General features: G+C 42.7%; 1 protein-coding gene and 1 long non-coding RNA gene across 5 annotated transcripts in view; one reads left to right on the top strand and one right to left on the bottom strand.

Annotated features, from left to right (window-relative positions):
• Positions 1-12,571: 12,571 nt before the first annotated feature.
• The window catches only part of LOC118364417 (uncharacterized), a 30,036-nt gene continuing 16,494 nt past the window's right edge, over positions 12,572-26,113 (top strand). For 3 of the 4 annotated variants that reach the window (XR_004821586.2, XR_004821587.2, XR_004821584.2), the window contains exons 1-2: positions 20,262-20,607; positions 21,295-21,412. This is a non-coding gene — a long non-coding RNA (uncharacterized LOC118364417). Of the gene's footprint in view, positions 12,757-20,261; positions 20,608-21,294; positions 21,413-26,113 lie in introns of those variants that run through there. The other variant, XR_004821585.2, reaches the window with a different exon arrangement.
• On the bottom strand, positions 16,352-20,204 carry LOC118364414 (protein rapunzel-like). The gene is made up of 3 exons (XM_035745937.2): positions 20,021-20,204; positions 18,092-18,588; positions 16,352-17,904 (listed from the first exon to the last, which is right to left on the bottom strand). The coding sequence occupies exons 2-3, from the start codon at positions 18,583-18,585 to the stop codon at positions 17,214-17,216; spliced, it is 1,185 nt and encodes a 394-aa protein (XP_035601830.1). The 5' UTR covers positions 18,586-18,588; positions 20,021-20,204; the 3' UTR covers positions 16,352-17,213.

Here is a 26,113-nt window from a genome sequence, read left to right as displayed (position 1 = left end):
TGGCAAACTAAGATATATAAAATCCCCAAAACATCTAGAAAACAAATGCCCATAATGTCTTTTAGAGTGATTTGTTTTGTCTCTTACGTTACTTTTGGTGTAAATTGCTTCAAAATATGTCAAATATATAATAGATTATGTAAAAATATATGCGCAGAGCAAAGACAATTCCCCAGAAATTGAATTATGTTGTTATAAGAAACACAAATAATTGTTATAATACTTCATCTCTGAGATACAATAAAACACATGAGATAACTTTGGATATTTGTTTTATGTACACTTTCGGTAAAATGTGATTTTATAGTGTTTTATTTATCAATACATTTATCCTATTTCCACTAAAATTGTAAATAATAGTTAATTTAGGTGCAGATATTTAGTTACAAATGACCTACAGTAATAAGTAAAGGAATACCCTTCTAATTAACCCACTATTAAGTCAAGTTTTTTGGTTTTAGGTAATTGGCCTTCTCTGTTAATATTTGCAGCTATATATATACAGATCATTTTTAACTGAAAGTGCAAGTGTATATCTTGCATGGAGTGTATATCTGTCACGGACGTCGTCGTGGAAATGGTGAGCGTGGTGAGCGTACATTTTCCTTTATTTATATAAATGTCGCCAATAAAACAAGAAACAAAGAAACAGTGAAGCTTACTAGGGATATAGTGGCACTAACAAAGTCAACTACCCACAAAATACAAAGGAAAAAAGGCTGCCTAAGTACGATTCCCAATCAGAGACAACGAGAGACAGCTGTCCCTGATTGAGAACCATACCCAGCCAAAACATAGAAACAGAAAACATAGAAATAAGAAACTAGAATGCCCACCCTAGTCACACCCTGGCCTACCCAAAATAGAGAATAAAAGCCTCTCTATGGCCAGGGCGTAACAATATCTGTTCAAACAGATTTGCATTATGGTGAATCTTACACATAGTCGCGAGAAGTAGGGGTGTTGACCGTGCTGCAGCACCTCCTGAAAAATAGAATGAAAAAAATATAGAAATATATATTTGTATGTATTTTTCTGACAAAAGTAGTGCACTGGGCTGTGTATAGTGCTGTATTAGCTAACATAGTGCTGTAATAGTGCTGTATTAGCTGACAGATATAGCAAAAATATTTGTTCTGCATCCCCCCCTTCAAAAGAACTATGTATAAAAATAAAATAAAAGACAGAACCCCCAAACTATGATCTTACATTCATGCAACAGGATGAGCATGTTCTCTCTGTCTCCCTCTAAAAACAGTCTTATTGGCTTGGCCTGGCTCCCAGGCCCAAAAACTGAGTTTTTCCCCACAAAAGGGCTTTATTACAGACAGAAATACTCCTCAGTTTCACCAGCTGTCCAGGTGGCTGGTCTCAGACAATCCCGCAGATGAAGAAGCTGGATGTGGATGTCCTATGCTGCCGTTGTTACACGTGGTCTGCAGTTGTGAGGCCGGTTGGATGTAGTGCCAAATTCTCTAAAACGATGTTGCAGGTGGCTAATGCTAGAGAAATTAACATTCCATTCTCCGGCAACAGCTCTGGTGGACATTCCTGAAGTCGGCATGCCAATTGCACACTCCTTCAAAACTTGAGACATCTGAGGCCTTGTGTTGTGTGACAAAACTTCACATTTTAGAGTGGCCTTATATTGTCCCCAGCACAAGGTGCACCTGTGTAGTGATAATGCTTTGAATCATCTTCTAGATATGCCACACCTGACAGGTGGATGGATAATTTGGGCAAAGGAGAAATTCTCACTAACAGGGATGTAAACAAATTTGTGCACAAAATTGAAGTGAAATAAGATTTTTGTGCATATGGAAATGTCTACTCGTGAGAAATGTGACCAACACTTTATAAACAAACACAGATAGGGCTATCTTCTGTATACCCCCTCTACCTTGTCACAACAAAACTGATTGGCTCAAATGCATTACGAAGGAAAGAAATTCCACAAATGCACTTTTAACAAGGCACACCTGCATACCAGGTGACTATCTCATAAAGCTGGTTGAGAGAATGCCAAGAGTTAGCAAAGCTGTTGTCAAGGCAAAGGGTGGCTATTTGAAGAATCTCAAATATAAAATATATTTTGATTTGTCTAACACTTTTTTGGTTACTACATGATTCTATTGATGTCTTCACTATTATTCTACAATGTAGAAAATAGTACAAATAAAGAAAAACCCTTGAATGAGTAGGTGTTCTAACACTTTTGACTGGTAGTGTAGCTGCAATCCAATTTATTCTGAGTGATGCCAACTTCCATGGACATTTTTCATTAATGTTCTACTGGAATGAGGAGTGACAAAGTGAAAATATTATGTTGAAATTATGATGCCAGAAGATTCAATTGCACACATAAAGAGCTACTGAAAAAAGGGTGTTCGTGCTTGCTGTTTTAAGACAGAATCTAAAAACAGTACAACATCTGTTATGCAACTGATTCTCAACAAAGGGGTGCACAGAAGAGGAGTAGCAACAGCCCAAATAATATTGTACACATTGCAGTAGGTGGCAATTTTAGCATATAAATCTTGGTGGGGCAAACTCAACAATTGTTTTCTAGCTGCATGTCAGCAACACAACACTGATCAATACATTAATTGCATTATAATGGTGACAAACAGTGCCCACAAACTGTTATGGCCCACATAAAGCTGTCCCGACAGCGGAGCTTTCCTTTCAGCACCATGGAATGAATCCTTACCACCGCTACACCTGGCTATCAGCGGAGCCTCATCTGGCAGCGAAGCAGTTTATTCAGCCTCATTGCTGCCTTTTTAAAACCTAAGCTGATATGGCTGACTTGCTTAATCAAATGTGGTTTCTATTGACTCCTTGTGGTTGTGTAAGTGGATAAGAACCGCATTCTCCTTCAATAATAATGAACGCCAACATGAGTTTTAACTTTTGAACCATACATAAACAATATTAAGTTTCTGTTCAGTAAATTCATCATGTTTGTTCTTATATCATTAACACTTAGCCCTATAGTATAAGCTGAGGTAAGTATAAGCAAGTACAAACAAACGAGCTGCGACGAGGTAGGCCTATTCTTTCAGGACTTTCAAAATGGACAATGACAGAAATTGAGATAGATGTTAGTTCAGATACAGTGCATTCGGAAAGTATTCAGACCTCTTGACTTTTCCTACATTTTGTTACGTTACAGCCTTATTCTAAAATGCATTAAATTAATTGTTTTCCTCGTCAATCTACACACAATACCCCATGATTACGAAGCAAAAACAGATTTGTAGAAATGTTTGCAAATGTATCAAAAATGAAAAACAGAAATACCTTATTTACATAAGTATTCAGACCCTTTGCTGTGAGACTCGATATTGACCTCAGGTGCATCCTGTTTCTATTGATCATTCTTGAGATGTTTCTACAACTTGATTGGAGTCCACCTGTGGTAAGTTCAATTGTTTGGACATGATTTGGAAAGGCATACACCTGTCAATATACGGTCCCACAGTTGACAGTGCATGTCAGAGCAAAAACCAAGCCATGAGGTTGAAGAAATTGTCCACCCACACAGACAGTGTGGAGAAGAAGGCGCAACAGCGCCACTTCAACCTCAGGAGACTGAAGAAATGAGGCTTGTCACCTAAAACCCTCACAATCATTTACATATGCACAATTGAGAGAATGCCAACAGTGTGCAAAGCTGTCATCAAGGCAAAGGGTGGCCTGTATCACCACCTGGTACGTCAACTGGGGGGCGGCAGCGTAGCCTAGTGGTTAGAGCGTTGGACTAGTAACCGGAAGGTTGCGAGTTCAAACCCCCGAGCTGACAAGGTACAAATCTGTCGTTCTGCCCCTGAACAGGCAGTTAACCCACTGTTCCCAGGCCGTCATTGAAAATAAGTATATGTTCTTAACTGACTTGCCTGGTTAAATAAAGGTAAAATAAAAAAATCAAAATAAAACTGCACTGCCCACAACCGCAAGGCTCTCCAGAGGGTGGTGCGGTCTGCACAACACATCACCGGGGGCAAACAAGGACAACAACAACCCGAGCCACTGTTCACCCCGTTACCATCCAGAAGGCGAGGTAAGGCAATAAATAGGCCATAAAGGCAAAATAATTTCATGCAGCCTTTCATCTACCACCAACCTACAGCTCAGAGTAAATATTTATTGCATTTTCCTTTTCCAAATGGGCGGTAATTTAGAATGCATAAGATACTGTATTTACGGTAGAGACATCGCTTCTCCCTTTGTTCCTTAGTCTTCCTGCTCTTTCACTCAAACCCAGACCCGTTTCTTTGTTTAACCAGCTGTCATATCTGTTCTGCCCACTAGGGACATTTTCCTTTATGAAGTAATTTGTAATCAAGGTATGATTCATTCTGTGTATATGTAATTCTGTGTGATTAGTTAGGTATTGAGTAAATAAATAATTAAACCCAATTTTGTATTGCTGATTCTACTTGTTAGCCAGGGTTCGTGAACATAACCAAGAATGTACAACTTTCAGATGAGACTGAATTAAGGTGACGATTAATATTGACTGGTGTTGATGTAAAATATGACTAGGTGTTTAAGAGTTTATTCGGAAGATAACAGCTCTATAAATGTTATTTCGTGGTGCCCCGACTCTCTAGGTAATTACATTTACATGATTAGCTCAATCAGGTAATATTATTTACGGAGAAAGGATTTTATAGAATAGCATGTCATATCACTTAATCCGGCAAAGACACGACAACCATATACAGTGTTCCTCACAGTTCCCTGAATTCCTGTCGGACCTCTTTGTCATTGCAGTTAATATTCACATTTGTGGTGTTTTCAACATTCACATTGAGAAGTCCACAGACCCACTCCAAAAGGCTTTAGAAGCCATCATCAACTCAGTGGGTTTTGTCCAACATGTCTCGGGACCTGTGCATTGCCACAATCATACCCGGTATCTAGTTGTGTCCCGTGGAATAGGTATTGTGGATCTAAATATTTTTCCTCATAATACTGGACTATCGGATCACCATCTTAGTATGTTTGCAATTGCAACAAATAATTTGCTTAGACCACACACAAGGGTTATCAAAAGCCAAGCTATAAATTCTCATACAACCCAAAGATTCCTAAATTCCCTCCCAGACTCCCTCTGCCTACCCAAAGACTTCATGGTACAAAAATCTGTTGACTACCAAACCGAGGATCTAAGCTTAACCTGGCATAATACCCTAGAAGCAGTCGCACCTCTAAAAAAAAAAAAAAACAAAAAAAAAAAAAAAACTCTAAAAAACCAAAACATTTCTCACAAGAAACCAGCTCCTTGGTATACAGAAAATATCCAAGTCCTGAAGCAAGCTTCCAGAAAATTGGAACAGATATGGCTCTCCACCAAATTGGAAGTAATCTGACTAACTTAGAAAAAACATATTGTGCAATATTGAAGAGCCCTCACTGCTGCTTGATCATTCCTTTTCCAACCTGACTGAGTAGAATTAAAAACAATCCAAAGCTAACTAAAAACAGCATTCCCCAAGTGAGGATATCCTTCGCTTCAGCAGTGATGAATTAATGAACTTCTTCAACGATAACATCATTCATTAGAAAGCAAATACAGACTCCTCTTTTAATATGTGTTCTTATCTGCCGAAAATATATCAGTATGTCTCTGTGGATGGTTTGTCCTCTAACAAAGCAATGGTACGTTTCGGTGTTCCTCAAGGTTCTGTTTTATGACCACTGTTGTTTTCACTATATGTATTCTACCTCTTGGTCATGTAATTTAGAAACCCAATGTCAACTTTCACTGCGATGCAGACGACACAGTTGTACAAAACATGGTGAAGCCCCAAAATTGCCTACTCTGGAAGCCTGTGTTTCAGACAAGGAAGTTGATGGTGGCAATTGTTTTACTTCTAAACTCGGACAAAACAGAGATCATAGTTGTAGGTCCCAAGAAACAAAGGGATCTGCTAGGGGACCTGGAACCATCGGCCTGAGGAGGGAAACATGAAAGAAAGGTGAGATCCGGTAGTTAGTGGGGAGTTTGAGATGATAGGTTACCTCATTGACCCTCCAGAGGACCTTGAAGGGCCCCACAAACTGGGAGCTCAGCTTCCGGCAGGGCTGGCAGAGTGTGAGGTTCCTGGTGGAGACCAAGACGTGATCACCAGGATGGAACACGGGAGCCTCACTGCGTTGGCGATACGCCTGAGCCTTCTGACGGCGGACGGCATGCTGGAGCCTCAGATGGGTGGAACATTTCGTCCACTGCAAGGACCTTGGTCTGGCTCGAAGTCAGCGTAGGCGGGGCCGGCTGATATCCCAGGATGCACTGAAAGGGAGTCAGCTGGGTGGAGGAGTGTCGAAATTAGTTCTGGGTGTACACCGCCCAGGGAAGGAACCGGGCCCACTCTCCTTGCGGTCCTGGCAGTGACTCCTTCCCCAGCTCCTGGTTGGTCCTCTCCACCTGCCCGTTCAAGACCCACAAAGTGAACTGGGGACCACGGCCGGGAACAATGTCCTCCAGAAAGCTATAGTACCGGAAGACCTGTTGGAGATCAGTTATAGTACCGGAAGACCTGTGGAGATCAGTTACAAAGTCTATGGACAGATGTGACCAGAGCCGCCAGAGCCGCAAAGTCTATGGACAGAGACCAGAGCCAAGGTGGGCCACCGTACTTCTTGCAGAGGGATTGGATAGTGCAGGTGATACCTGGGTGTCCGGTGGTGAGAGATGTGTGTGCCCAGGTCAACAGCTGATCTCTCACCCCCGTTGGAACGTAGATGCACTCCGGAGGGCAGGTAGCAGGAGCAGGTTCCCTCTCCAGAGCCTGGTGGATGTCCACATCTATGTCTCAAAACACAGGGCCAACGACACTGGGCACAATTGAAGGGCACTTACAGGGCCCCTCCACTGACGTGGAACCACAGGGTACGGGAAAGCATGTCCTCCGACATCCTGGTCCCCAGGCGGTCATTTTCACGCTCGACCATACAATGGTGGGGTTGTGATGTTGGAACCACGGGATTACCGAGGATTACCTTGTGTAGAGGTAATGAAGAGGGAAGGCTTTCCTGATGCATGGTCCCATGGTGAGGGTAAATGGTGCAGTGATGTGCGTAAATGTGCCGGATCCCGATGGTCGTGTATCCAGGGCTTGGATAGGAAAAGGAGAAGTATGATAAGTTCAGGGAGCATACGAGGGCCTGATCAATGAAGTTCCCAGCAGCACCAGAGTCCACCAGAGCTGTACAAAAAGCACTTGAAGGACAGTTAGCCAGTGAATTAGGAACCATAAAGGGTTTGGCGGAAAATGATGATAATGAAATACTCAGGCCTACTCTGGGATATGGAAAGTCACAGGGCCGCCCTTCTGCTCTAGTGGACCCCGGGTTAGAGCACAAGGAGGAGAGTGTGGAGCGCCGGCTCATTCCATCCACTGGAAGCTACCACAATCCAAAAGGTGAGAGCGTACTCCGCAGCGGTCTGGGCACCGTGCCAGAGCTGGAAAAGAGAGCCATGAAGCTCTCATAGGAACCCAGCTCCTATACTCTCCTCTCTCCCAGACGGCCGTAGCCCATTCCAATGGCTGTCCGGTCAGCAGGGAAATGACCATGGCAACTTTGGACCTCTCAGTGGTGGGGGCGCCCATCTGATAGGTGAAATAGAGGAAGCACTGGAGTAGGAAGCCACAGCATTTCAATGGAGTTCCGTCATATTTCTCTGGAAGGGACATCTGGCATCGCTGACCTGGGCGGACGGCTGGGTATGCTGGGGGGCTGTCTCACTGTGAGGCCCTCTGATAGGGGAATGGGTAACCTCGCTGGTGGTGTCAAAGTGGTGGAAAATGCAGAGGACGTCCTCCATGGCCGTCACCAGTTTCGCCAGCAGGTCTTGGAGCTGATAGAGTAGATGACCCGTCTGGAAGAGGGTTGAATATTCTTCGGCTTCCATATTGTTGAGGTGTTATTTTGTAACGCATACGCCGGGAGTGAGGAAACAGGTGCAGAAGGTGAGTTGAATAATGAACCGAAACAGATGAACAAACATGAGACACGTACTGAACATGACAGAAATCAAAAACACCTAGTGACCGATGACAACTGAGGGCTAAATAAAGTGGGAGTAATCAAGGAGAGAATGACAACCAGGTGTGTGTAATGATGGTGAACAGGTGTGCGCAATAATGTAAGCCAGGACTGGTGGTTAGTAGACCAGCGATGTCAAGAGCCGGAGGGAGGGAACAGGAGTACGCCTGACAGCTCTACACTCTGGCTACCCAGATAAAGTACTAAATAAACTTCAGTTAGTTCCAAATACGACTACAAGAATCTTCACCCAGCAGTGCTATTTGCGGAGTTAGCCCCAGATTCATTTAGCAATTTTTCAGCCATTCCTGAACTTGCAACCAAAACAAGCTATATATGGACAGTCCCAAAACAAATGATCTAATGATTCTCTTTGAAGCAAAATAGTCTCTTCGAAGCATGCAGAGCTGCATAGATGGGATGGTTGTATCCCCCACATACAGCTGAAGTCAGAAGTTTATATACACCTCAGGCAAATACATTTAAACTCAGTTTTTCACAATCTGAGATCTGCATGGAGGAATGGGCCAAAATACCAGCAACAGTGTGTGAAAACCTTGTGAAGACTTACAGAAAACGTTTGACCTCTGTCATTGCCAACAAAGGGAATATAACGAAGTATTGAGATAAACTTTTGTTATTGACCAAATACTTATTTTCCACCATAATTTGCAAATAAATTCATTACAAAATCCTACAATGTGATTTTCTGGATTTTTTTTTCTAATTTTGTCTGTCATAGTTGAAGTGTACCTATGATGAAAACTACAGGCCTCTCTCATCTTTTTAAGTGGGAGAACTTGCACAATTGGTGGCTGACTAAATACTTTTTTGCCCCACTGTAATTATTCAGACCTTTTACTCAGTACTTTGTTGAAGCACCTTCGGCAGGAATTACAGCATTGGGTCTTCTTGGGTATTACGCTACAAGCTTGGAACACCTGTATTTGGGAGTTTCTCCAATTCTTCTCTGCATATCCTCTCAAGCTCTGGCAGGTTTGATGGGGAGCGTCGCTGCACAGCTATTTTCAGTTCTCTCTGAGATGTTCAATCGGGTTCAAGTCCAGGCTCTGGCTGGGCCACTCAAGGACATTCAGAGACTTGTCCCAAAGCCACTCCTGCACTGTATTGGGTATGTGCTTATGGTTGTTGTCCTGTTGGAAAGTGGACCTTCTCCCCAGTCTGAGGTCCTGAGTGCTCTGGAGGAGGGTTTCATCAAGCTTCTCTCTGTTCTTTGCTCTGTTCATCTTTCCCTCGATCCTGACTAGTCTCCCAGTCCCTACCACTGAATAACACCCCCACAGCATAATGCTGCCACCATGCTTCCCTGTAGGGACGGTGCCAGGTTTCCTCCAGACGGGACGCTTGGAATTCAGGCCAAAGAGTTCAATCTTGGTTTCATCAGAGAATCTTGTTTCTCATGGTCAGAGTCCTTTAGGTTCCTTATGGCAAACTCCAAGCAGGCTGCCATGTGCCTTTTCCCGAGGAGGGGCTTCGCTCTGGACACTCTACCATAAAGGTCTGATTGGTGGAGTACTGCAGAGATGGTTGTCCTTCTGGAAGGTTCTCCCATCTCCACAGAGGAGCTCTGGAGCTCTGTCAGAGTGAAAATCAGGTTCTTGGTCACCTCCCTGACCAAGGCCCTTCTCCCCGGATTGCTCAGTTTGGCTGGGCAGCGAGCTAGGAAGAGTCTTGGTGTTTACAAACCTCTTCCTTTTAAGAATGATGGAGGCCACTGTGTTCTTGGGGACCTTCAAGGCTGCAGACATTTTTTGGTACCCTTCTCCAGATCTGAGACTCGACACAATCCTGTCTCGAAACTTTACGGTCAATTCCTTTGACCTCCTGGAATTGGTTTTTGCTCTGACATGATGGCACCGAAGAACATGGCTGACGTTTTACTGTTAAGATTATCCTACCAACGGGACTTTAAAAACTGTAACATCTTCTGTTTCACCAAGACGTGGCTGAACGAAGAAACGGACAATATAGAGCTGGCAGGATTTTCCATACAACGGCAGAACAGAGACGCTAAATCTGGTAAGACGAGGGGTGGGGGTGTGTTTCTTTTTGTCAATAACAGCTGGTGCGCAATGTCTAATATCAAAGAAGTCTTGAGGTATTGCTCGCCTGAGGTAGAGTACCTTATGATAAGCTGTCGACCACACTATCTACCAAGAGAGTTCTCATCTGTATTATTCGTAGTTGTCTATTTACCACCACAAAGCGAAGCTGGCACTAAGACCACTCTCAACCAACTCTATTAGGCCATAAGCGAAGAAGAAAATGCTCACCCAGAAGCGGCGCTCCTAGTGGCCAGGGACTTTAATGCAGGCAAACTTACATCAGTTGAACCACATTTTTGGTCGTAGTGAATGGATTACTGTACCGTCATAACAGGGTTGACCTTTGGGTTGCCGAGCCAGCCCTTACTCAGAACCCTGATGGTCATAGGGGTCGTGAGGAGCCAGGGGTCACAGGACGCCCGCTCCCTCGCCCATCAATACTCCCCTCAGACAGTCAGATGACATGCCTGTGCGTGATCCCGCAGTCTTCACAGAAAAGCCCCCTGTCTTTTCACGCTGTGGGCGGCTGTCCCAGCGACCTAAAATACTTTATCTGTAGGTTTCCTCCTATAGATTCCTGACATAATTATTTTTAAATAAATGGGAAAAGTGAACAGACTATCAAAATGTGTTCTTCATTTTATACCTGAAAAAAAACGAAACTGTTCATATTGGATATTATTACTAGATTTGCTTTGTTAGTGAATTGACATCTCCTGCCCTATTTAATAAAAGGGAAGATGTTATGGGTGTAAGTTGGCACGTTGGTAAATGTTAATTGCTGCAACAGAAGTGTTTTTACCAGTGTGCTTGTTGTACCCGGATGTACTACAATGTGCTGAACAAGACTGGTTACTCGCTTCATTGACTCCTTCTCGTCATTTAACATCCAAACAAATGCTACTATGGCAATTAACTATTTGATAATGATTAACGTCACTAACAAACACAATTTCTCACTCTCCCTTTCCCTCTTTGTAATGTGTTGTTAAGTACAATAGGCTAATCATCCATAAATGCTGCGCTCTAACATAACTTTGACCAATCTGAGTCATAACCCACTGGCCACACACTGGTTGAATCAACGTTGTTTCCAAGCCATTTCAATTCATTTACGCTGAACCAATGTGGAATAGATGTTGAATTGATGTCAGAGCCCATTGAGAAGCCACTGATCTGTATACACACAGCCGCCCTACTGGTGAGGGATGCTTGTTTGTCTCCATCACAGAGACAGGCCCAAGCCATGAGTCAGTCCCACAGATCGATACAAACTCAGGTTAGATCAGAGGAAACAGATAAAGGTTCAGAGGCTGGGATAGGTCAGCTTATTGATTGCAGACAAATTTACCCCAGACGTCATCCTTGCCTACAAGCCAAGTGAATCACCCACAGACTTTAAGCAAATTGAAAATGTAATTACTCTTACTGTCGAGAATCTTGTTTACCCCCTAATTTCAGCAGAGCGGCTCATACATTAAAATGTCTCTGATGCACGCAGGTAGGAGCAATGTTAGAAAATGTGGACAACAGCTACATTCCAATAATCTGTTTGATTGTAACCAGATTATACTGTCCATCAGAGGTGGAAAAAGTATGCAATTGTCATACTTGAGTAAAAGTAAAGATAACTTAATATAAAATGACTCAAGTAAAAGTGAAGGTAACCCAGTAAAATACTACTTGAGTAAAAGTCTAAGGGTATCAGATTTTAAATGTACTTACAGTAAGTACAGTGGTGGAAAAAGTACTCAATTGACATACGTGAGTAAAATTAGAGAGTAAAAGTAAATGCTACACATCAAATTCCTTATATTTAGCAAACCAGATGGCACAATTTCCTTTTGTATTACTTTTTTTGACAGCCATGAGCACACCTCAACACTCATACGTAATTTACAAAGGAAGCATTTATGTTTAGTGAGTCCAACAGATCAGACAGAGGCAGTAGGGATGACCAGGGACGTTCTCTTGATAAGTGTGTGAATTGGACCTTTTTCCTTTGCTGCTAAGCATTGAAATTGTAACTAGTACTTTTGGGTGTCAGGGATAATGTATGGAGTGAAAAGTGCATAATTGTCTTTAGGAATGTAGTGAAGTAAAAGGTAAATAGTAAAGTAAAGTACAGATAATCAAAAAAAAAGTAGTACTTTAAATAATTTTTACTGAAGTACTTTACACCGTTGCTGTCAATTGTGTCTCAAAACATATTCTGAGGTCTATTTGCTTGATTTAGTTGCACAAAACCCAGTGAGGCAGTGTAGCTCTCTTTAGAATCTGGCCTCATCAGTATTTGAGTGGTGTAGGTGGACAGCTAGACAGTGACGTGATTCTTTCACATGCCTCATTGTTCCAGTTTCATTGGCCATGGTCCCCTGCTGTGGACCCCAGCCTACCACACACAGGCCCACGCTTTGCCAGCCAAACAACTAATACCATTCATAGGAAGAGAGGAGTGCCACAGTGCTTAGTAGGGAGACCACATAGGGCAACCATGAGTGTTAACCAAAGTCTGCTAAATAGTTAGTTTCAGTTATACTTGTACCAGAATGTTATTTTGTCTTACAGACAATTTTACACCATTTAAGTTGCACACATGGAACTTGCTATGGTGTCAATTTCAAAGGACAAGGTAAGAAATCCAAACAATTTCAAGAGTATGTATTGTATTTTATCCATACTGAAGTTCTGGAGTGACTGGTTGTACAGTATATGTGCATCTTAGAGAGTGAGACGTGAAGGAGGGTAAAGAAAGAAAGAGAGAGAGAAAAAAAGAGAGAACAGAGAGAACAGAGAGCACATGTTTTATAGAGCACACTGAATTGTTTAGATGAATATACAGATTGCAACTTTAATTCACTAATGGTGTTGTGGACATACAAATAACAGCAAGCCTGGGAGACTATTTATAGTCCTGCTATAGGGAACCACCCAGACTGAGGTTGAAGCTGGTACTTTCCCTGAAAGTCTACTGTCTATGAAGCCACACAGCCAGTTATGACGTGGATTGTTTAGATGGGTATTCTATGTAGATTCGAAACTATTACTTCCTGTGCGTTGACTAACATAGATCGCTGCTGTGTGGTTTCCTGATTTCCATTCCTTCATTTCCTCTTTCTCACGCTTTCGCTCACACTCCTTATACTCCCCAGGGGGAAGGCCTCTTAGCCCCCTCCCCACACACACTCCGTAGCCCCTAACACCCAGCTCATACAAGGCTACAGTAGATAAATTCTCTAACGAAATTGGTTGATGTACTGGACAGTCTCTGTGTGTAGTTTGGGGAGGAGGGTAAGTGTGGGGGAGGAGAGCAAACAAGACGTTCTGGATCTTATCTCTGAGATATGAGAGAGAGGGAGAGAGAGAGAGAGAGAGAGAGAGAGAGAGAGAGAGAGAGAGAGAGAGAGAGAGAGAGAGAGAGAGAGAGAGAGAGAGAGAGATATGACACATACACATCTGCTGAGATTCTTGGCTGCTGACGTGATGTATAAGGGGACAGAAATGTTGCTGGGGGAAGTCTAGTCTACAGTACACTGCACAAACTTAGTGGGGCCTTGAGGGGAGAGCACTGAGGGCATGGGGGGAGACCGGAAGTGTTGCCCAACATGAGGGAACTGTTTGAGGCAGTGCACATGGCAAAGACACATGTTTTGTATTCACTGGACACACTTTCTCTATGGTATTTCACCATAAAGATGTGTTCTGTAGACATTCCATACACTATTTCATAGAGTCCCATATACCACTACACCTAGAGAAGTGCGTAGCTGAACACTCACAAGACTACAGCCCCAACCGCAGATCCTCCAGCCAGGAGAGAGACCTTTTAGAGAGTCGATCCTGAGTGCTGGGCTGGACCTGCTGCTGTGTGTCACTGAACAAATGTTTTAATGCTTTTTATCGGATTAGCCCACTTAAAGAGCAGCGGGCTGGTCGATGGTCCATTCCGACTGATGGGTAATAACATTATCCTGGGCTGGGATTGGCAGAGACAGCCAGGCAGAGCCATCCTGCCATTGATCCAGACCCTCCAGGGCCACTCTGATGCTTCCCTCCATCAAATCACTCATTTGTTTATGAAATATTGATATTAGCTGCGATCTCTTCCTGAAGACGGGTAAACGTGGCTAGTAGGAGAAGAACGTGTCTTTAAACAGGCCTTTGCATCTACTAGATAGGGTTTATTAGAATTCCTGAGCAGGTTAAAATATTAAATCCAACAAACCTGTTGCTGATTGTTTGTTAATTTTTATTTATTTATTTATTTATTTCACCTTTATTTAACCAGGTAGGCAAGTTGAGAACAAGTTCTCATTTACAATTGCGACCTGGGTGTCTCCTAACATTAGGGGGCTCAGCCATTCTGTGCAAACAACATGATGTGTTTCGTGTCCTGTCTCCTCAATGCTGATTGTCACAGAGTAGAAGTGTATAGGCATAGATTCCAATGGAAATGTCAGCCGTCACTTCTTTTCTATTTCATCCGTATCTTGGGGCGATTTGGAGATGGAAGACAGGGATCAATACTCTGACATTCAGCAGTGCCACTGCTTACATCAGCTACACGTGGTCCTGTTGAATTATGGGAATCTTTGAATACTTTATGAAAGTGAAAGTAAAAATCAAGATGTTTTGGAAAATGTCTTCAGATTAGGATTATGTTCTAGTTTTGAAAGGTTTACCATTTTACCACATATTGCAAATAATCTGGTATGAAAAATCAAACATGCTCATGCACAATATGTGGTCAAAGCCATCCAATGTTAATCCCTAACTGCTTTGAGACAGCTGCAGATTGTGGAGAATCACCATGCAAAATCTGTCATTCTGAGGGAGTCTTAGAGAAGACCAATGAGAAGACTGTTGATCTGTTTGTTGATAGCGCCCTCTGTCTTCAGAGTAGCACCGGCTCCATGTCCCCATACAACCTTTCTAGTTCATTATGGGGAAAAACAGATGATATTTTCATCCAGATGAACCAAATAACCGTAGCTCCTTCCCCACAAAGCAGACTCCCTCAATAGATCAGGCTCGCAAATAGAAGCTTTGATCGTTCCATATTGGCAGTTGGAATTGACGTGCTATCACAGGGAAAGCTCTTTATGCAGGAGTAGAGCTCCATGGATCAATAGAAGTTACCCAGGAAAAGCCCACAGAACCACTAATGAATACAAGACGTTCCATGGGCTTATGCTGTATGGTTTATGTAATAAGAGCTGAACTAACCACCAACCTACAGTGATAAACAGACCATGGAGAGGGACAACATGGCTCCAATCCTGTATTTAAAAAAATAAAACATAAACCCCACCAGCCTATGAATTGAGACGTTGCAATTATTTCCATACTTATATACTATACTTTAGCCTACCATGCTAGGCTACATGAAGAGCAAAATTTAGTCCAGGGATGCCCTGTTAACTCCCATTTCCCGTCCTCCTGGGAAAAAGTTGGCAATGGAATTCAACTTTGTGGTATTGTTTATCCTGTTGTGACGATGCATTGCACCAGTGGTCTGCAGGACAGGTTTTATGGTGTGTTTGAAGAGAAGTGCTCTTTAATGGCGAATATTTGACACCCATCGGTCTGCAGCATTCTATATCTTTTCAACACCACCTGTTTTTCAATGGTGGTAAATGTATGATCAATGAGACCCGTCTTATGGAACTCATACCCTTAACTATGAAACTCAACCTTCAGAGAGGAGAACTGTTACCCTATTATATCACCCCAGTAAACAATAAGAAATCTCTTAACCCTTGTTTTCCTCACACATCCCATAAACACATTAAGGGAGGGTGCATGGAAGACAGGAGGATGATTAAAAAAGGTCTATTTCCAACTTCACTGTATAATACAGACTGCACTCAATCCATTTTGACAGGCTTGATTGACGATAGTGTAGCACTGAGGCTAAAGCCCTGGCAGAACCATATAGTTACTCCACCGGCCAAGAAATGATGGCCGTTTCCACCGCTCTCCACCTCCAACACCGATAATGTGTGATTCCATCATGCTGATCCAAGCACTTTGGAGCTCGTCTTCAGGATATTAGCGCAGCCAAAGGTTATTCATAGACTATCCAACCAAAGCTGTGGACAGGAAACGCTGACTTATGTGCAAATATCAATTCAATTAGTAGGGGCCCCGGTGAGTGCGAGTGCACTAGCTTGCTTTAATGGCAATAGACGTCAACATGTTTACACAAGACAGGCAAGACACACATACACAGTATTACATCCAATAACAGCTGATGTGTTGCCGTTTATTGTCACAAAGCATAATGACATATTTAGAATTCGGATGTTGTTTTTATTATGACTGAATTAGTAGGAATTAGAAAGATTCGTCAATTAAACATCACTTCACATACATGCTGTAACAACTGGCATAAGTCATCTGTTCACAAATAGGCACAGCTCAGGAGGTAATACCATTAAAGTTCTGCTACTGCAGCATGCCTGCTATAGGTTCAGAAGCAAGGGTTTGAGTGTGTTGTGAAGACAAGGCACAGTAGAGAACACTGCCAAGTTGTTTTCACGGATGGCAAAATAGCTTCCATGGTCTCTTTCATTGTAATGTAGGTCAGCCTGTGTCGTAGAGAGACAAAATGAGAGCCCAGCTCAGCAGTTGCAATCTCAGCAAAATCATCTCTGTGGAATTGTGGTCAGCAAGGTTATTCCTATTGGCAGTAGGGTGCATTGAGTTAAGCTATTTAACTACGAGAGAGTATTGAGTAAAATGTGGTCATAAATTATGGTAGGGGTTCGTCACTTATAATAAAATGCATATTCAGTTCATTAAGTACTCTGCGAACACTGGACTATTGTAACACTGCCTCCAATTAGCAAAAGATTCAGATTTCTATACAGTGAATCTAATTGCCACCAAAGATACTTGCTATACACAGTGCATAGTATTATGTAATGGCTAAGACAAACTGCATGGCGTATTCACAAAACCTCATCACCATTTACCATAATTTCCCACACATCCTCTTAGAGTTGGTCAATTCAGAATTTAGAATAACCCTTCAGGTTGATTACATAATGGTCCCTATTTGTCTGACTTGTTGCACCTCTATCAGCATCACTCCGAGTGTATACACAGCGCCACGTTCTTGTGCCTCTCCCAGTAGTGGCAGTCCTCAGGGAAGCTCCAGGTGGCCTCACTCTCCTTATGGTGACTGACAGCATGCACCACAAACCCTGCCAGCTGCTTCTCTAGGACCCCCACCACGGCCTGGGCATCACCCTTCTTCCCCGGCCCCTCCATCAGTTGCCGGATGCAGTCGCGGGGCACCGGTTGGGGACTGGTGCTGTAGGAAACCACCAGGTTGGTATCGTTCACCTGCAGCACCTCAAACCAGTTCTGACCGGCCATGTGTTGGAAGTGGTCCCCGGCACGCCAGTTCCGATAGCTGCTGCCAGAGTGGTTGACCACTCGGACGGACCAGCTCACCCAGTCGTACTTCCTGGTGAGAAATTCCTGTACTTCCTGAGCCGTGTCCTGAAGATTCCGTTCCTCTTTTTCCTGGAGAAGACGCTGGGCATCAAGGCAGGCCTGTTCAGGGAAGGCTGCTACGCAGGCCTCAATGCATGCCTTCATCTTTAATTCCACTCTCTCGATTTCTCTGCTCCAGACCTGAATGGTTTCCTGCTCCTCATCGGGGCCCTTGGTGAGGGCACAGTGGCCCAGCAGGGCAATCAGGCCCAGGCAGAAGAGCTCCTTCATCCTCACACAGAAGTCCTCCAGTAGGCGCCTGTTCCTCGCCTCATACCTGAGACAGATGGAGAACCAACCACTCAGTTGTTATGAATAACAATAAAAGTAGTCATCCTATTTACCATAATCACAAGTTAACAGTTCAAATTGATAACACAAGTGTTCTCGAACTAAAATACTCAACAAACACCATGCTCCCCAAGTGCATAAAGGTCCATTTAGCATGGTTAAGAACACTTTACCTCTCCACCACCTCCAAGATGGACTCCCCAAAGCTGTTGGTGCCCATCAGAGCATCATACAGCACATACAGGTTCTTCTCCCCTCCGGTCTTGGAGAAGTGCTCCAGAAACAGTCTCTTCTTGACCTCCTGAAACTGTGGTTTGGCCTCCAGAATGTCCATGTATTTCCGGAACTGGTTCCTGATGTTCTCCTCCACCGAGAAGTACTGGGAATCCAGCCGACCCTTCTTAATCTCACAATCAATGTCCTCTAGCTGGGTGGACAGTACATCCAGCTTGTTCCTCACGGCCAGGAACTGCTCTTTGACATAGAAGACCTCTTTGCTCTGCACGTTGTCCAGGGCTAGTCGTAGGACAGGTGCGGCTGCCACACAGAGAGGGAAGAGCTCGCCTACTGCGCTGGCCAACACCTCCGCCCCTCGCTCGAAACTCTCCATCACAGCCTCGATGGCCTCTTTCTTCTGGGCCACCACCTTCTCCAGGGGACTTGCCATGCTCTGGAGGGAGAATCAATAGGGAAGGTAAACTATGTGTCAATGCTTGGCATAGGTGTGCCGGTCTTCAGGAATCATGCTCAAAGTCTGGAGGGAAAAGCTGCACAGTAATCTCAAAGAAAGTGGTTGAATGACCTATAATAACAGTCAACATTCAAATCCTTATTGGGGCGCAGGGTGTGGACATTTACAAATAATATTGAGGACCTTGTTACAGACCAAAACACACATTTATGGGCCACATCGCTATTAAATCTTAAAGGGGCAATCAGCAGTTCCTACATACATTTTTGGACTTCTAAAGTAATGATATGTACCCATTGATTCCTGAAGAATATAACTTATAAATGCCTCATGAGCTTAGTTCAACTATCGTACTGTATCAGAACCTAAAATATAAGCTTGTTTAACTCCAATGTATGTCAACAAAGTAAATGTAAACAAACATATATATTTTTATATCATGGACTTGTTATATCATAGCACTGTTTATGATTATTTATTTTTTCATTACAAACGTTATCGCAGTGGGGTGTTTTTTGTTATGGTTTCTACTGCTGATTGGCCCTTTAATGATTGACAGTCAGTGAAAGGAAATGCATAGAATATCATAATTAAATCTATAAAGTACTCTAGTCAGACAGCAAGTGTAATCACTGGCCATGAATGTTACTATACCACTATTTACAGACACGTTTTAGAGATGCTTGTAATCAAGAGCTACATTTTTACATGTCTGATATTGTCAAGGTCAAAGGTAAAAATGTGTATAATATTGAATGAGATGCAACATTTGCATGTAAAACAAATGACAATCTAAAGCCAAAAGGGATGATACATGTATCATGTCATAAAATGACTGAAATGGACAGAGGTGTGAGCAGCCCTTCACTGGGTCTGTTTATGCCTAATTTGGTTTCAGAACCGACCAAACTCAAGCAATAGCATCCCTAAATTATTGCATCCTTGGTCAGACCACAATCCGTAGAGGATGAATGGTCATACAGACACTGCGTCATTTTCAAATACATGATGTCCAATTAACCAAGTCTTAATAAATAAACACAAATTAGATGTGTTTTATTGGAATATCTTAGATGATGTTTTTGCCAACCGTCTGTGTTGTAATTTCCAATGTTTGAGAAAAAAAAGATTAACAATTTATAGCAAATTTTTATACTGACTTTATTTTACTTTTACATTTGCATTACTCCAACTGTAATTAATAACTATTGCAGTTGGGTAGGTCGAATAATACAATAATTATGTGTTTTTATTCATGCCCATGTATGATGGAGATGCATTGTATGGGTACATTTACGCACGGATTTAGCTAAGCCCCATGAGTAACATTGGGCACACCTTGCAGTCCTGACCCCTGTCTTGTTGTTCGAGAAACCCATTCCTCTCTTATAACAGCACAGCGTTTCTTTACCTGGTAATGGCTCGACTTGTCCTTCACGCCCGATCAGCCCCAACAGCTGCAGTTAAGATTTTTTTCTTCAGTTTTCCCACAGCTCTCTTTTCACTGTGATGTTGAGGAGAGGTCCAAAAAGAGAGCAGGATTCACCGCCACGCATTTAATATCTGCAGGTTTATACGTAGAGACAAAGAGAGTGAGGGGAGAGATAGAGAGGGGGGGGAGAGAGAGAGAGAGAGAGAGAGAGAGAGAGAGAGAGAGAGAGAGAGAGAGAGAGACAGAGTCAGAGTCAGAGAGAGAGAGAGAGAGAGAGAAAGAGAGAGAGAAAGGAGCGCACAATATGCGGTGGAATATTTTTGGATTCCCTCTCCCCTGTCTTAACCGTCAGTGCTGACATGAAGAGGATTTTGGTAAGCTCTTATGAGAGAGGGAAAGATAGATGTGACTGTGACTGGCTGTAATTTTCACAGATTCACAGGTACAGGCGTTTGGCTGAAGATCTTGGAAGAGACTATTGCGCACTTTGCGTGAAAGAGTCAGCTCTTGGAAATGAGTGCGGGAGGGGCACACATTGTCTCTTCTGAAATGGTTCAAACAATTCGGTATGTACAACACTTTTGTATAAATGTGTGATAGTGTGACATGTTTTAGCAGTTAAGACATTGATCGATGGGTGAGACGTCGATACCTTTTACCGAGCGCATCTCCCCTACAGGGAAAGCTTTTATCTGCTACCTATAGACCATACAATATTTTCTAGCCTAATCTTTTTTATTTAACCAACATTGAATTCAGGACTTTTCTCATTGAAATCCAATTAATGAAGTGTTGTATACAATTTGGGAATGTTCATGACTGTTTGAAGCTTTTTGACCTTATAATCGAAATAATATTGTGCTACATTGTGCCTCTAATATTATATAGGCTTATATGACAGTTCAATTACATTGATGAAATTGGTCAATTTTTACAGTTTTTTACAATGAATTGAAACCCTAACCCTAATGTCTAAAACAATTAATTTGCACCCCCCCTCTCTCTCTCTGTGCGCGCCATAGACTTGGTGCGCGAGCGCGCCTCGCCTACTCCCCATCCCCGCATGATCAGAAACCATTACGCAAATCATTATTTATAAATCATTATAATCTGCATATAGATTTGGTTAATGCACAATTCTAACGTTCTATTCATTGATATGTTATGAAAGGGATGACATAACACAAGTGAATTTAACGGCATTTAATTGCCATTTAATAAAACACATATCCTATTTTTCGATGTCTTTGAAGCATGCAGCGGCCAGTTTCAAATGACGACTTCTGACTGAAGCATAAAGTTGTGGGAGCTGCACATATAGGCCAACTGCACATGAAACAAGTGAATCCGACAAGTCATGAAGTTATGCAGGTAAGACAATATCTTATGTGTCAGACAGTTGGCCCACTTGTCTTAATACATCTCAGTGTTGGTCCACCGACTCAGGGGGGGAGTGTGGGGGGGCGGACCTGTTTTTCTGGCTGGCATGGGGACATACCACAGAGGAGTAGCCTATATCTGTGTGCACTGTCTCTGTGTCTGTTCTTTAACAGTGCCGTGGCCTAAAACAAAAACAGACATTTAAGTAAGCCTACTCTCATAGTAACATATTTGACCAAATAATGTATTTTTCATTTAGGCCCACCATGAGGCTTATCCAAACGGTCTATAGGCCAAACATTGACTTTGTAATACAGTCTGGTTTCCACCAAGCCCTCTGGTGGAAATATACAGTACACTCTTAGAAAAAAGGGTTATTTGGCTGTCTCCGTAGGAGAACCCTTTTGGGTTCCATGTAGAATCCTCTGTAGAAAGGGTTCTACATGAAACCCAAATAGGTTCTACCTGGAAACAAGCATCTTCACACAACAGCATCTGCTGGCAACAAGAAAATGACATTCACTGATGCATCATAGTGATTTATTATAACGATGTTATAACTACTTATGAGTTATGACAGCTAATAGCAAATGTTAAAATGCACTTTATCATTAGGTTTTCACTCAAACCCCAGTTGTAACTTATCAACTAGCTAATTATTAGAATCAGGTGTGCTAGATTAGGGTTGGAGTGAAAACCTGCAGGTAGGTAGCTCCCCAGGAACAGGGATGGAGAGCCATGTACTAGTCACAACCGACTGGCTTTTTGCAACACATGGGCCAATCCCAGAAAGACCCTATACATTTATTTGAATTTTATTTTACATTTATTTAAATAGGCAAGTCAGCAAGTCACAAATTCTTATTTTCAATGAAGTCCTAGGAGCATGCAGTTGAAGTTGTAAGTTTACATACACTTAGGTTGGAGTCATTAAAACTAGTTTTTCAACCACTCCACAAATGACTTGTTAAAACAAACTATAGTTTTGGCAAGTCAGTTAGGACATCTACTTTGTGCATGACACAAGTCATTTCTTTCCAACAATTGTTTACAGACAGATTATTTCACTTATAATTCACTGTATCACAATTCCAGTGGGTCAGAAGTTTACATACACTACGTTGACTGTGCATTTAAACAGCTTAGAAAATTCCAGAAAATGTCATGGCTTTAGAAGCTTCTGATAGGCTAATTGACATCATTTGAGTCAACTGGAGGTGTACCTGTGGATGTACACTGCTCAAAAAAAATAAAGGGAACACTTAAACAACACAATGTAACTCCAAGTCAATCACACTTCTGTGAAATCAAACTGTCCACTTAGGAAGCAACACTGATTGACAATACATTTCACATGCTGTTGTGCAAATGGTATAGACAACAGGTGGAAATGATAGGCAATTAGCAAGACACCCCCAATAAAGGAGTGGTTCTGCAGGTGGTGACCACAGACCACTTCTCAGTTCCTATGCTTCCTGGCTGATGTTTGGTCACTTTTGAATGCTGGCGGTGCTTTCTCTCTAGTGGTAGCATGAGACGGAGTCTACAACCCACACAAGTGGCTCAGGTAGTGCAGCTCATTCAGGATGGCACATCAATGCGAGATGTGGCAAGAAGGTTTGCTGTGTCTGTCAGCGTAGTGTCCAGAGCATGGAGGCGCTACCAGGAGACAGGCCAGTACATCAGGAGACGTGGAGGAGACCGTAGGAGGGCAACAACCCAGCAGCAGGACCGCTACCTCCGCCTTTGTGCAAGGAGGAGCAGGAGGAGCACATCCAGAGCCCTGCAAAATGATCTCCAGCGGGCCACAAATGTGCATGTGTCTGCTCAAACGGTCAGAAACAGACTCCATGAGGGTGGTATGAGGGCCCGACGTCCACAGTTGGGGGTTGTGCTTACAGCCCAACACCGTGCAGGCCGTTTGGCATTTGCCAGAGAACACCAAGATTGGCAAATTCGCCACTGGCGCCCTGTGCTCTTCACAGATGAAAGCAGGTTCTCACTGAGCACATGTGACAGATGTGACAGAGTCTGGAGACGCCGTGGAGAACGTTCTGCTGCCTGCAACATCCTCCAGCATGACCGGTATGGCGGTGGGTCAGTCATGGTGTGGGGTGGCATTTCTCTGGGGGGCCGCACAGCCCTCCATGTGCTCGCCAGAGGTAGCCTGACTGCCATTAGGTACCGAGATGAGATCCTCAGACCACTTGTGAGACCATATGCTGGTGCGGTTGGCCCTGGGTTCCTCCTAATGCAAGACAATGCTAGACATCATGTGGCTGGAGTGTGTCAGCAGTTCCTGCAAGAGGAAGGCATTGATGCTATGGACTGGCCCGCCTGTTCCCCAGACCTGAATCAAGTTGAGCACATCTGGGACATCATGTCTCGCTCCATCCACCAACACCACGTTGCACCACAGACTGTCCAGGAGTTGGCGGATGCTTTAGTCCAGGTCTGGGAGGAGATCCCTCAGGAGACCATCCGCCACCTCATCAGGAGTATGTCCAGGTGTTGTAGGGAGGTCATACAGGCACGTGGAGGCCTCACACACACACTACTGAGCCTCATTTTGACTTGTTTTAAGGACATTACATCAAAGTTGGATCAGCCGGTAGTGTGGTTTTCCACTTTCATTTTGAGTGTGACTCCAAATCCGGACCTCCATGGGTTGATAAATTTGATTTCCATTGATAATTTTTGTGTGATTTTGTTGTCAGCACATTCAACTATGTAAAGAAATAAGTATGTAATAAGAATATTTCATTCATTCAGATATAGGATGTGTTATTTTAGTGTTCCCTTTATTTTTTTGAGCAGTGTCTTTCAAGGCTACCTTCAAAGTCAGTACCTCTTTGCTTGACATCATGGGAAAATCAAAAGAAATCAGCCAAGACCTCAGAAAGAAAATTGTAGACCTCCACATGTCTGGTTCATCCTTGGGAGCAATTTCCAAACACCTGAAGGTACCACGTTCATCTGTACAAACAATAGTATGCAAGTATAAACACTATGGGACCACGCAGCCATCATACCGCTCAGGAAGGAGATGTGTTCTGTCTCCTAGAGATGAACCTACTTTGGTGTGAAAGGTGCAAATCAATCTCAGAACAACAGCAAAGGATCTTGTGAAGATGCTGGAGGAAACAGGTACAAAAGTATCTGTATCCACAGTAAAACGAGTCCTATATCGACATAACCTGAAAGGCTGCTCAGCAGGAAGAAGCCACTGCTCCAAAACCGCCATTAAAAAAGCCAAACTATGTTTTGCAACTGCACATGGGGACAAAGATTGTACTTTTTGATTAAACAAAAATAGAATGGTTTGGCCATAATGAACATCGTTATGATTGGCGTTAAAAGGGGCAGGCTTGCAAGCCGAAGAACACCATCCCAACCGTGAAGCACGGGGGTGGCAGCATCATGTTGTGGCGGTGCTTTGCTGGAGGGGGGTCTGGTGCACTTCACAAAATAGATGGCATCATAAAAAATATGAGCAAAAAAGACTGTACAAAATAAATACAAATACTGAGCTACTGTGCCTATAGTAATATATGCCATTTAGCAGACGCTTTTATCCAAAGCGACTTACAGTCATGTGTGCATACATTCTACGTATGGGTGGTCCCGGGAATCGAACCCACTACCCTGGCGTTACAAGCGCCATGCTCTACCAACTGAGCTACAGAAGGACCACAATTATAGAAAGTCTACACTCCCTTGAACTTTTTTTCCCTAGAGATATACACAATCTACTCCACGAAGTTATACAAAAATATTTGTAAATAATAATAATAATATGGCAATATCATAATTGGATGTGTATTTTTTATTAAAATGTGTGTACTTGTCCTACAGAAAAATAAAATCCTAGGGTTTTCAAAAGACTGAGATGAATTATTTTGATCCACAAACTGCCCAGTCTTTGCCGGTGACAACCATACCAATAACATGATGCAGCCACCACAATATTTGAAAATACAAAAGGATCAGCAACATTGCATTCACTCCATATTACTGGCCTGTATGACAAAGGGGGAAAAAGAATCCTGTGTTTAAAAAAATCCACTCCAAATCATCCATTCTGTTTGCAACAAGGCCGTTAAGTAATACTGCAAGACAAAACAGCAAATAAATACACTTTTTGGCCTAAATTCAAAACTACATTGTGATGGCAGCTTGTCATCGGCAGGGACTGGTCAGTATGTCAGGATCGAAATAAATATTAATGGAGCAAAACCAAGGTAAAAAGTTTGAGAAAACCCCAACTCAATCTTCTGAAAACCTAACCCTGGGATAAGGTTTTATTTTTCAGTGAGACAATTAGACACATTTTAATGCCAAAGACACACCAGAATGGCTTTCCAAGAGTTGTACCTGAGTGGTCTAGTCTCAGTCCTGACTTAAATTTGCATGAAAATCAGAGACAATATTTGAATATTGATGTCCATCAATGATTCCCAACCAAATGTAATGAGCTTGAGCAATTTTGATAAAACCAATGGATATATGTTGCCCTAAGAGTTTTGCAAATTTGATGGAATCTTATTCCAAATGATTCACAGCTGTAATGGCTGCCAAAAGTGCTTCCACCAAGTATTAACTAAGGGGGGTGGAGACTTATCCAATTATGATATTTCAGTTTATTTTGTATTTATATAGAAACATTTCTATAACCTTCTTTCACTTTGAAAA

The sequence above is a fragment of the Oncorhynchus keta genome, chromosome 31 (genome assembly GCF_023373465.1).
Source record: "Oncorhynchus keta strain PuntledgeMale-10-30-2019 chromosome 31, Oket_V2, whole genome shotgun sequence".
NCBI lineage: Eukaryota > Metazoa > Chordata > Actinopteri > Salmoniformes > Salmonidae > Oncorhynchus > Oncorhynchus keta.
The sequence above is the reverse complement of the archived record's forward strand: the minus strand, read 5'-3'. Positions and strand labels throughout refer to the sequence as shown.